This window comes from Castor canadensis, chromosome 3 (genome assembly GCF_047511655.1).
Source record: "Castor canadensis chromosome 3, mCasCan1.hap1v2, whole genome shotgun sequence".
Taxonomy (NCBI): domain Eukaryota; kingdom Metazoa; phylum Chordata; class Mammalia; order Rodentia; family Castoridae; genus Castor; species Castor canadensis.
In genome coordinates this window covers 50,033,399-50,045,935 of record NC_133388.1, presented here as the reverse complement: position 1 = coordinate 50,045,935, position 12,537 = coordinate 50,033,399, and the positions used below count along the sequence as shown (strand labels likewise).

Sequence of the window (12,537 nt, the reverse complement as noted above, 5' to 3'; positions counted from 1 at the left end):
TGATCTAAAATATAATGGTTAGTTCCCAAAGAAGTGGCACAAACTAGCATCTCTGAAAATCTATCCTATAGAATAAAGTGTTCTCTGAGAAAAAAAAAAAACAAAACAAAGTTTTTGTGATGGAATAGTCTAGAGAAACTGCTGAGTTAAATACATTCAGGATTTCATAGGAAGAGTTCCTCTGCTCTTAAATGTTTTTCTCAGACCATGGTAGACTTCTGTGGGAATCACTGGCACAGATAGCAACTGTTTTCACCAGTGGAGTCAGACCTCTTTATCAGTCTAATTTGGGAAGGCTTTGCAGAAAACTCGTGAAGATCCCTGGTGCAATGGGGGGAGGACCTGCAGAAAAAGGAAGAAGAGCACTAAAGTGAGAGGCAAATGCCTACAGTCTGTCTGCAGAACAGTGACCAGGTGAGTTTGAGGCAGAAGATTGTATAGGACAATTCTCAAACCCAGGGGTGAGAGATTCTCCAGGGTGCATATCACAGTATTTTTGAGGTCAGCATTCCAAGAATCCACGTTTTAACCATTATTTACAGTTACTGAAATCTGATCTATACAATCACACTTTGCACAGAACTGATAGAGAAGAAGAAAGGTAAATGACAGCAGTAACGTGCAAGACTCTAACCAAGCCTACTGCTGTGGGCCCACTTGCCACACACCAATAATCAAGACCAGGGGTTTGCCTCATCTGTCCAAATACTGACTGCCTACTTTGTACTAGGCACCAGGTCTGAGCCCACCGTTTTCTAGAAATCTGATACTCTCTCTTGCTTCACTTCTCTCAAATATATTCCTTTCCCACACTTTAAAAGACTGTAAGCTAACTCACTAATTACACAATTGCTAAACAAAGCAGATTAAATCACACTGTGACAGACAACTACCCCAATTAAAAAGCAAAAAAACTCACTCTTTCTGAAATTCTTCTTGCTTGCTCTTAAGTTGGCTTAACCTTTTCTTCTTATCAATAAACCTATAAGAAAAGGTGGTTTATTTGAAATGATCATTTCTGCAGATTTGTGGGAATCTCACTGTGCTGAAAGTAGACTTGTGACTTCTCAATGGGATGCACACAGCTACTTACATCAGTTATTTTAACTACTTTTTATACGGCAGCACTGGGGTTTGAACTCAGGGCTTCACACTTGCTTGGCAGATGCTCTACCACTTGAGCTACTCCACCAGCCCCAGTTAGATTCTACCCTGTCTGTCCCCCACCCCAGACTGCTTTCAGAAACATGCACATCAGAACAGTCAAATAAATTTGAATACAAAAAAACTGAGGCTTGTGTTGTATTTTAACTGCTAAACTTTATCTCGCCCTCCCCTGTAAACTGAGTATAATTTTTAAAATACAATTTTTCCACTAATTTTATCACTGGTCATTGCAAGATTACAAATTACTTGATAAAAGTTACCAAAAGGAAGGGGCATCACATTGCTGTTAATTTTGTTTAAGTTTGTTGTACAGACATTCTAAGTGGAAGGGATAACATAATCCAATCATGACATTACCATTTAACACTGATAATGTACAATGTTAAACAAAAAAGCAAACCATTTCATGTATCACAAAGGTGGTACTAAAAATTAATAGAGAAATAAATAAGGCAATCAAGCAATATAACATGATAGAATTATAAACCTATAATGAGAAAATCTAAATTTAAATGCAGAATTTAGCTCCTTGGGTACACTAAGCACAGTGCAATAGGCACATGTGGCTAACAGGCACAGCAAGGACACAGAACATCTCCATCACTGTAGAAAGTTCTTCAATTATCAGGCATTACCACATGCCTGCAACACAGAACCAATTATCTTCCACAACACTGAGAATCTAATTATATATTCTTCTGCAGCTGTGCATTCTTGGACATACTACTTTCCTCAGTTCAAAAATGAGAAACTAATATAGTATTTAATTCCACCTCACTGAGGCAATGTGATTTATGTTCTGACAATCTAAAGGAAATGACAAACTCACAAGACAAACAGGCAAAGGGCTGGCATAGAGGATAAAGTCTTGCATTCAGATTCCTACTGGACCTAATACTTTGTGAGTCATGTTATCCTTCATGAAGGAGATTAAAAATAGGTGGTGTTAACAAAGCTCAAGAGCAGATGACATCAAGGAATGTGGCTGCGTCAGCATGTCACTTGCTCACTCAGTACACTAATCCATTCTCTGCATTCCCCAAACCGACACTCATGGAAATAGATTCATCCCACCATCCTGTGCTTTGTCAATATGGTTTCCCAAAAAGAACTGGAAAGCTAAATAGACAGTCACCATGTTCAAACCAGACTTAGTGATACATGTTTTATCTTAAGATAGGATGGGGTGGTGGATTTTATCTTAAAACAGCATGGGGGAGGTAGGCTGGTCTGCCTCACAAAATATCTTGTATCTTTCTCCATGCCAGAACATACTGAGTCTCCTCATCCTTTAACAGTACTCAGTATCTAAGTGGATATCACAAAAGCTATTTATGTAGACCTTTACTGACAAACATTGCTATTGCTTACGAAAGTTCACTGTTACCAGCAATCATGAAAATGAACACTGTAGAGCACAAATCTTTATATGCTATTAAGATTCTCTATGATAAATTTCTATAAATAAGATAAAATGCCACGTCCAAGAACATATACATGCAAAATTTCTGCAGTTATCTTTATATTCCCTTTAAAATATGTCATATAACTTATAACCACACCAACAGGGGGCAACAGTGGCCTCTCCCCACTCTCCAGTCCTAATTCATGCCTGACTGCAACTCCACCATGGAGGGGACTCCTACACAAAGATCTGCACTGTGGATGGCATCCTAGCCCAGCTGGCCATTGGGACGCAGTACATGGGAGATGGACACAGCTTCCTGCTGGGGTTTACCATTAAAACCAGCAGTTTCAAGGAGGTGAGTGACTAAGCTCTTCACGTAGATTGAGTCAAGGACTTTGACAATAACTTCCTGGTCCTCACGGTCAGGAACAAAGCAGATCTGGAGACACAGAGCCAGGTCCCGTATCTGAAGCATCTGTCTTCAGCACCTCCCATCACGTGACCCCAATATGAACGAGGCCTTTGAGTGGCCATCTGAAAATACCAGGAACAAAAGCTCCTTCCCAGCCTGTCCTGTGCCCCCAGGAAAAATGGAGTCTGCCCGTGTCCTGCTATAGGCAGGAGAGAAACCATCAGCACAAGCTCTCAAGACCAGCTGCCTTACAGCTTGCTTGCTGGTCTGCAGTCTTGACTGAGCCTCAGTTTCCTCCTTTGGGTTTCCCAGGACACACCACACACTCAATCCTTATTTCCTAGCCTTCTCCCAGTCATTGCCACTGTGTGCCTTCTGCCATTACTTCCTTTCCTCACCCAAGCCCCAGGTGGGGTAAGGGGTCCCCAGGTCACTGATGTATGGAACTCCTACGCCCAGAAAAATAAACATCACACACTAATGGGGGTGGGGAGGAGGGAAAGAAGGAGGATACGGATGAGTATGCAGAGCCTGGTGGTTAGGAGAGAGGTTACACAACCCAACTCAGGTCTGAAGGTAGTTTTCTGGGAGTGACACCTTCCAAGTTGAGATATGAGGATGGCTGACAGTTGATCCTGTTAAGGGAAAGAAATCATTATAGAGAGAAGAAACTGAAAAAAAAAAAATACTGCATGCAATTACTTTGTCCTGCACCAATGTGTTTCAATATACTGAGCAGCTAATAGTGAAGGCACTACGCTGCTGATGAGGCAGTAATTGAGTCCCATGATTCCACTCTGTTCCCTGGCTACAGTCATGGGCAACTACCCACAGATCTAATCACATAAATCTACCCTGGATTACCAATGCCATGAGCACATCTTAGAGATCTGTACTATTAATTCTGTGTGAGGGTTAATTAGCAGTACCATAACACTTATTGAGAGCACTTACTATGGCCTAACCAAAGCACCTTTTATAAAATAACTAATTCCTCCACCTGTCTGCACAGTTCTTTCCCTCATCCTAGGGCTAATTGTGTACTTTGTGCCTATGATTATGGAAATACAAAACTCTGAGAAACAATAATATACTTTAAGAAAGGCAAAAATATAACTTTTCAAATAAGCAACTGAGAACCGAAAAAATATTAAAAACCTATGAATCAGTTATTGCATTTAAAGAAATAAATCAGATATATGAAAAGATTTATGTATGAAGGTGCCAATCACAAGGTGAGTCATAGTAGCAAAGAATGAGAAACAACTTCAATCTTCGATGGGAGGATTAATTAAATGATTATATAATGTCACGAAGGACATTAAAATCTTTTTGCCAAAGATGTATGTTTTTATGAACTATTGAGTTAAAAAAAACCCACCAAATTACATACATATGAGTCCAAACATAGAGAAACACACAAACACTGGAAGACAAAATAACATTACAGAACTGTGAAAATAAGAGTAAAATCTGTTTTCTTCTATATAAATTTTCTATAATAATTGTATACTTTTTTTTTTGGTGGTACTGAGGTTTGAACTCAGGGTCTCATGTTTGCTAAGCAGGCACTCTATCAGTTGAGCCACTCTGCCTTCCCTTTTTTGGGTTAGGTATTTTTGAGATAGTGTCTTGTGAGCTATTTGTCCAGGACTGGCTTCAAACCTCCATCCTAACTACTTACTGAATTGGATACTGAACATGTTATGAATTACTAACCAAAATTTTCACCCTTAAATTTTTTCCAGTTTTTTTTTTTTTTTGATGGCTTGAACCCAGGAACTCACAAATGCCAAGCATTCATTCAACCACTGAACTAAGCCTTGTAGCCCCTTCTCCCTTAAATTCTTATGGCATATAAGGATATAATGTTTAGAGGCAAGTAAGATATGCAACAAATGTAGGTTGATAGAAAATGGGGGGAAAAAAGCAGTACTTGGTCTCCTTACTAGTGAAAAGAGAGTACTGCTCCCACACAACGTGGCTATTGTGATCAAAGAGAAACTGAAGCATCAGGTTCAGATGCTTAGTACATAAGATATGCTAGTCTCCCATTTTATTACAATGAGCTACTCTGCATCTTACCACATATTAAACCACAGAATCAGAGCATATGAAGAGACCAAAGATCATGAAATGGGGATAGGGCAGTCCTACACCTGCTGCTTCTGAAAATATAGATGGTATGCTATAAAAAGTTAAAAACTTATGTTAGTCAACTTACTCTAAATCAAGACATCTTTCAGGGATGGAAATAGAAAAATTCATTTTTATTTTCAAGACAGTAAACAGGCAGAAAAATAAAAGGGGTATTTTGTGTATTTTTTAATGAAGTGACTTTGAATGTTCCTAACTTTAGATTTTAAAAAAGACAAATTTTACAGTTATGAAGGAATAAGTAATGTAAAAGTACTGATGTATTGATGTAAAAGTTGCTCGTGTATATTGAACACATTAAAAACCCTCAAAATAGTATCATGTGATCTCATCTTGGCATAGAAAAAATTAAAATACTAAGGACTAAGACCTCATCTATAACTGAGATACCTCTAGGTTGTAGAGAGACGATTCTTTGTATTTTGAGCTAAACATTTAAAAACTTCAAATGTCATATTTATATTTAGCTTTCCAAAATACATACATCTTACAATTTATGGTTTCATCAGCATCAAAATTCAGAACACTTGAATTCAACTATGTTTTCTGTGAAGAAACATCTAAAATGTTAATAGGATACAAGATGAACAGGAGTGACTATTTCCCAAGTGGAGGACCCCCTGAAGTGACTTCTGAGCATCAGGATCAGCGTTCATTTGACATAGGACAGCCCCAAGGAGATCATGAGCAAGTGCCAAAGACTTTGATCAAAAGAAGTGAATTTTTAGTTTTAAGATACAACTATTAGTTCATCTGAAAATATTTTAAGGGACTAAACTAGGGCTGGAGACTTTCACCTGGCTCTGGGTAGAAGGAGACCAATCACTAAAAACAAACTCATGAAAACCCAGCTCTCTGAGATGTGCCACCCCTGCTGTCACACTCAGGTAAGCACAAAGCTTGCAGCAAGAGTATTTTGTCATCTTATCAACTCAGTACCCCTTCCCTATCAACTACAACAGTAAATCCCAGAGTTAATGCTACAGTCACATTTTATGTTCCATGAAGTGCTGAATGGCTTTGGTGTTTGAAAGACACTTTAGATTATGAAAACTCTTTTTGGGTTATGGCAGGCTTTGAAAATAGTGTAGCTATCCTGGTGTTGGAGAGAATCTTGTGAGTGTTGGGCCTGTGGATTACTAGACTCCAGTAAAGTGGCAGACAGGGCTCCCTGGGGGGGGAGAGCCAGGTACCCCAGGAATCCTTACACAGTGACACATAGGCCTGGGCACTGACTCTCTGGGCTCAACCCCAGCCCTTGGTTCACTACAGCATATGTAATCCTCCAACATACATCTCAATCTGCATTAAAAAAAAAGGGACTGTTTTTTATACACACACACAATAAATCTGGAAAGGTATTGCAGTAAGAACACCTAATGAAGGACTGTGGGGTGTAGCTCAAGTGGTAGAGTACCTGCCTAGCAACACAAGTCTCTGAGTACCCTCGTACTAGCAAAAAAGAAGAGTGCCAGTGATACGGATTGAATACAAAAGCTGTATTTTCTTAGCAAATTCACATCTGTTGATGGGAATGGGAGTTAAGACCATACTTGAAGGCCATAATCAAGCAGTAGTAAGGTTGGACAAACTTTCTCAAGATGGAGAATCCAGTTACCTGTAGGACTTCTGTTCTGCTGAGTGCAGAAAACAGAATTGAATTCTCATGACAACAATTTTTTCATTTCAAGCAGGTAACCGGTTTAAATTTTCTTTTAACTCAGGCTCTACAATACCCAATGTATTTATCGACACATAATAAAAAGTATTAGCAAATGCAGACTCTCTTCTGTTTGCCTAGTAACCTAGCACTCCAGAGACAACAGATTTTTATAGTCCACAGTAACTGACAACCAAAAAGATATGGCTAAAAAGAAATATGCTTTTTGGACATTGGCTATGCTTTCTCCCTGAAATTTATAGCAACATTTAAGTTTCTTCCTAGTTCTTTATCACAGTTCTCAAGTTGTGTAATGCTTATATTCCTGTTACCTGGTAAAAGTATAATCAGATATTTTTACAATATTGGAAGATAATGCTGTTTTGTTCCCAAAATGTACCTAAAAAACCATATCCATATGATCCTAAAATGTATCTTTCTATTCCATACTTGAAAGTCGGGGCTCCTAACCCAGCAGACAAATTCCCCTGGCTTCTTCAAATCATATCCTGGTCCCATTCCTCCATCTATCATGAACTGGTAATGAATTTCTTCCCAGTTTTGAGTGAGAAAATTACTCAACCTATCACTCATCTATTGCATAACAGGGGTATTTTTTTGGAGTCAGACAAATATATAACCCAGACGATTATGCTCCTATTAAAAGATTATAATTTAAAATATCCAGCAGTACAAGAGTCAAAGAAGACCATGTTGGAGGTACTGCTTAATACTCTTCCTCTTCATTCCTAAGGAAGCATACAAGTTAAAAGGTGGATAAAAAAGCAGAGAACAAAGTGAGTACTGCCGAGTACTATGGGTGTGGCAGGAGATGAGGAAAAGATGTGGCTGAGAGTAACAGCTATCCCACCAGGCAACAAAAAAGTAATGAGTTCTGACAAACTTATACAAAAGGATATAAAGATGTATGTTCCCTTCTTAGAGTCAAAGGACCTAACTATTATGAGATTTATTGCCTTACTATCTAACTTTTACTTGAACTGCTAAGCTATTAAAGCCCATATATTCAGCTAGTCTATGAATGAAACCTGAAAAAATACATTTTTAAGAACTGTGATATATATTATCACATTCTTGAATGTAGGCACAGCTAAGTGGGCTGATTTACTGGAAATCAGAGGTTAAATAAGGACTCTTAAATGGTGTTGTAGACACCATATCTTCTTTCCAAGTGGATTTCCACAGTAAGTGGGAGGCTTTGTATGAAGTTAAAAGGCAAGAAAGTCTGAAAGCAGGTACAGAATATAGAATTTTTCATAAACAATGACAACAGAAGAGCTCACAACCAACCTTTGGCTCACACAGTTCAAGGCCTATTAGCAGTTGGTATAACTCCTTAAAAGCAGAGAATTGCTTTTCTCCTCTGTAACTTGCCAGAATATCTTATGTTTATAATGATCCCAATGAGGATCCATTAAAAATTATGTGGCTTTTAGGACAATGGTCCTGGGTTTCAGATTCTCTTATCCTACTAGGCCCTGGGCAATGTTCTGGAAACAAGGAAAACTAACAAACACTCTTCTTAAGGGCCCCACAGTCCAGAAGAGAAAAGCTGGAGAGAAGTGAAGTTGGCTGAGCAGGACACTGTGGCAGCCCCACTTTCCCTGAAAGGTTTTTACTCTACATTGAGAATGGTTACGGTGTTTGCTTGGTTCTGCTTGGTCAGGAAAAAGAAATCCACTATAAAATATCCCTCCTCTGAAAATTCACTTTAATGCTCAGATTTAGCAAGGAATTCATACACAAGATATTTGTCTCAGTGGTGGAGATAGAATCCAGGGCCTCACACATGCTAGGTAAGCACTTTACCACTGAGCAACAGCTCCAGTCCGAAGTTTTAAAAACTGTGTTGTCTTTGTCATTCCTTCAATAACACACCTAGGTGCTATGCCCTGCTGCTGAGCTAGTGAATGTGATAAGACAAAAGCAGAAGTAATGCCTTCTACTGGCATTACTGGCTGCAGACATTTCCCTCAAATAAGTAACATTACCCATCATGCTTGGTGCCATGAAAAATAGAGTACTCTGATAGCAAATAATGGGATGAGAGATGGAAGTGGGAACCCACTCTGGCGCAGAAGGTCAGGGAAGGCCTCATTAAGGAAGTGACATTTAAGTTCAGAGGTGGAAGACAAGGTGCCAATAGAGGAAAAATATTCAAAGTGGAGAGATCTGCAATGGGAAAGGTCCAGTGGGGGAAGTTGCATATGTCTGAGAGTTTGTGATAGCCATGATTGTGGAGCAAGCATGGCATGAGTCTATTTTTGAGTGCTTAATATAAGCTAGACATCACACATAGCACTTTAAAAGTATGTTCTTACATTATTTCTTCCAGAAACCTCTCAAGTTAGATACCTCACTATTTTCAAAATGAAATAAGCATAGGCGAGGTTCAGAAACTTGTTCAAAATCTCATAGCAACTTGTGGGATTTGGGATTCAATCTAAAGCAGCATGAATCCAAAGCCCACATTTTTAACTCAACCTTACAGACAAAGTTAGAAAGGTAAGCAGTAGTCTAGCCAAGTCACATGGAGTTCATTTGTCAAGGCAAGGAGATTGGATTTTATTTTAGATGCAGTATAAAGCCACTTGAAAGGTTTAAGCAAAAGAATGACATTAGCTGATTTGCTTTTCTACTAAGGCTGGTATGTGTGGGCCAAAGGCAGAGGGGGAGGGCTGAGCAGAAGAAAGACTACATAGGACTGCAGTCCTGGTGGCACCTGGATTAGAAGTGGACAGATTCAAGATACATTTCGGTGTCATGCTGAAATGATGGAATGGATGCAGGAAGTAAGAGAAAAAGGAAAATGTAAAATAACTCCCAGGTTTCTTGCTTTAGTAACCAATGGATCATGACAGGTGATACTGAAATGATCCAGGAATAGACTAAGTTTGCAACAGATAGATTCACTCAATCATTCCTTAAATGTGAGGATACAACATTATACAAAACAGATAATGTCTTGCCCTCATAGAGTGTACATCTTTGAAGTGGAGAACAGTTAGATAAATTAAACTGCAAACCATCAGATGGTGATAGGTGCTAAGGAAGACAATAAAGCAGGTTAAGTAGAAAGAGGCTTCTAGTTTAACTGAAGAATCCAAAAAAGTCTAACATATAAGCAGAGGCCTAGAGGATTCAAAAGACAGCTCTGAAAATTTCTGGGGAAAAAAGTGTTTTCAACAGTCTGAGAATGAGGTAAAGACCCTGAGGCAGGAGTGTTCTTGGATTAAAAAAAAAAAAAGCCAAAGTGGTATAGCTGAAGAAAAAAATTAGAGATTAGGTCAAAGGAAGAACACATAATGCAGAACTTTGGCTCAGGATTTTGGCTTTTACTTGGGGTAAACAGAAAACCACTGGAAGGTCTGAATAGAAGAATGGAAGAGAGTCATTCTTCTGACTACAATTTGGAAATTACACTAAGGAGAGCAAGGGTGGAAGCAGCAACACAAGAAGCAATAATCACTGCTGGATCAGACTAGATGATGGTGAAAGAATCAGATTTAGGCTAGGTTCTAAAGAGTTGATAGGATTTGGTGATGAGATTAGACATGATGGCTTAAGGAAAGAGTCAAGGAGAAGTGTAGGATTTTTTTTTTCCAGTCTAAACAAAGGAAGGGTGACATTGTCTTTTACTAGGTTGGGATGATCTGTAAGGAACAGATTTAATAACAACAACAACAAAAAAAATCGAAAGGAGTTGAAATGGAGTTAGGATTTCAAAATCAACTACAGATATTGAACAGGTTGTGGTTTTCCAGACTTCAGAGAGGTCTGGAGATAAGACTGGTGGTCTTCTATGTAGTACTTAAATTGTGCAACTGTATCTAGGAAAAAGTGTAGACAGATGATCCAGAACTGGCTGAAACTGCATCAGCCAGACATTTCCCTCTCATACCCAGAATTCTTACAATAAAACTGGCTAAAATTTTAAAACTACCACTTATGACATCAAGCAAGCACATCGATGAAACACAGAAATGAACTAAAGAGATTTTGTTATGCAAATATCCTCAAAAAAGAAAGAACTCCAGTCATAACTACAGGAATATTAGGATCTCAAGATAGTCCCAAAGGTAGAGGTTGTATAGTCTAGTAAACACATGGGGATCTGGATTTTAATTCTTATCTCTACAATTATTATCTGTGTATCCTAGAAAAAGGAACTTACCGAGCATCTCCTCAGACATGTTAGAGATAACAACATACTGGGTTGCTGTAAAAGAATAAATACCTTAACTTTCCCGCTCAAAAAGTGAGCCATCTTACCATCATTGAAACGAAAGTTGGGAATGGAAGACACTGCAGCTAATCATACTAAAATTTTTCAATTCTCTTAACCAAGGACTTGTGGCCCTCTGTTTAAATTTCAAAAGAAGCCAAAATATGTTCCTAATTGCAATTCCCTTAAGCTTGAAGCTCTGAGTTTTCTTTGTGTTTTATTTTTCCTTTTTCCTATCATGCCCATGTGGAACCAGTCTAAATTTTAAAACAAAGCTAAAAACACGTCTCCAAATCCCTAAAGACACAAAATCGTGTATGGAGGTAGGGAAGGAAAAAGGAGCAACCGCCTAGCTCTGGGTGATACAGAATAAGCAGGTCTGATAAGGTCCATCTGTGGCCAACTATCAGGCCAACCTGATTATTTGGTTTTCTCCCGGTCCCCGGTCTAGAGAACGATTATGACCGTGCTTTAGAAGCAGAAAAAGGTTAAACTAAGCTTCTGAATAGGACTGCAGCAAAGAACTAGGAATCCAACACTACAGCAGCAACACGGGGAGACTTCGCCACAAAGTCACTATTCCTTTTTCCCTCGTACCCAAAAGCACCGTGGTGTCACACTCCTCTCAGGTGAGTGATGGCGAGAGGACGACCTTCCCTCACCTAGCAAACCCACCCCCACCCTGTCCACTGGCAGTAAGGCGCCGGCGCAGAGCAACTACTCCCCACCCCCTCCTGTCCCCAGGCTCCGAGGGCCCCGGACCCAAGTGCCCACCAGGCTTCGGTCGCCCGCCTGGAGGACACAGAAGAAACAATAGGGCCCTGGCGGCCGCCGTACCTCTCCCGGTCGCGGCCGTCGAAGTAGACAAAATCGCCGCTCTGGACGCACTTGGCGCAGGTCAGCCTCCGGCGGGTGGTGTTGCATAGGGGACACCGCTCGACCGCCACGTACAGCCCCTCCGCGTCGTCCACGGAGTCCACTAGGTCCCGGGTGAGCAGCCGCGGCCCGCAGCCTGGAGCCTCAGGCGCCCGGGCTCCCTTCCCACTGGGAGACGCCATGATGGCCTGAGAGCCGGGCCAGTCACGTGGGATTTTGTTTTCAACCAGGTGCATCCTGGGCTCGGGGGCGGAGCCTGGAGGTGTGGGCGGGGTGTGGGAGGCGCGGGGGCGGGGCCTGCGATACCTGAGCAGTCTCCACGCCCCTGGGATGTTCTACCAGAACTGCGGTCCACAAACCCAACACCGTTGCCTGACACGGTGCCCTAAGGGTTCTGGGGAGAAGGACCGGGAACAGAATAGGGGATATTCTTGGAAGTATGTTGGGTTTTGGTTCACTCACCTACTTAATAGCCGTGATTTAGAGCAAATTCCTTAACTTATTTGTGCCCGTTTCTATCCTGTTTAAGGGATGTAATTATAGTAGGTACCTAATGCCATGAGGATTAAGTATGCTTAATAGTAATTAACACTTTACCCATATCAGTGAAA

The 12,537-nt window shown here is 40.3% G+C and overlaps 1 protein-coding gene across 4 annotated transcripts in view; it reads right to left on the bottom strand.

Moving 5' to 3' along the window:
* Window positions 1–12,139, bottom strand: part of Atg14 (autophagy related 14) — a 33,775-nt gene extending 21,636 nt beyond the window's left edge. For 2 of the 4 annotated variants that reach the window (XM_074067941.1, XM_020182766.2), the window contains exons 1-2: window positions 11,888–12,139; window positions 920–982 (exon numbers count right to left, since the gene is read on the bottom strand). In XM_074067941.1, coding sequence (XP_073924042.1) covers window positions 920–982; window positions 11,888–12,108 — 284 coding nt within the window. In that variant the 5' untranslated portion in view covers window positions 12,109–12,139. Of the gene's footprint in view, window positions 1–919; window positions 983–3,551; window positions 11,716–11,887 lie in introns of those variants that run through there. The other 2 variants (XM_074067943.1, XM_074067942.1) reach the window with 2 other exon arrangements.
* Between the last annotated feature and the right edge of the window lie 398 nt (window positions 12,140–12,537).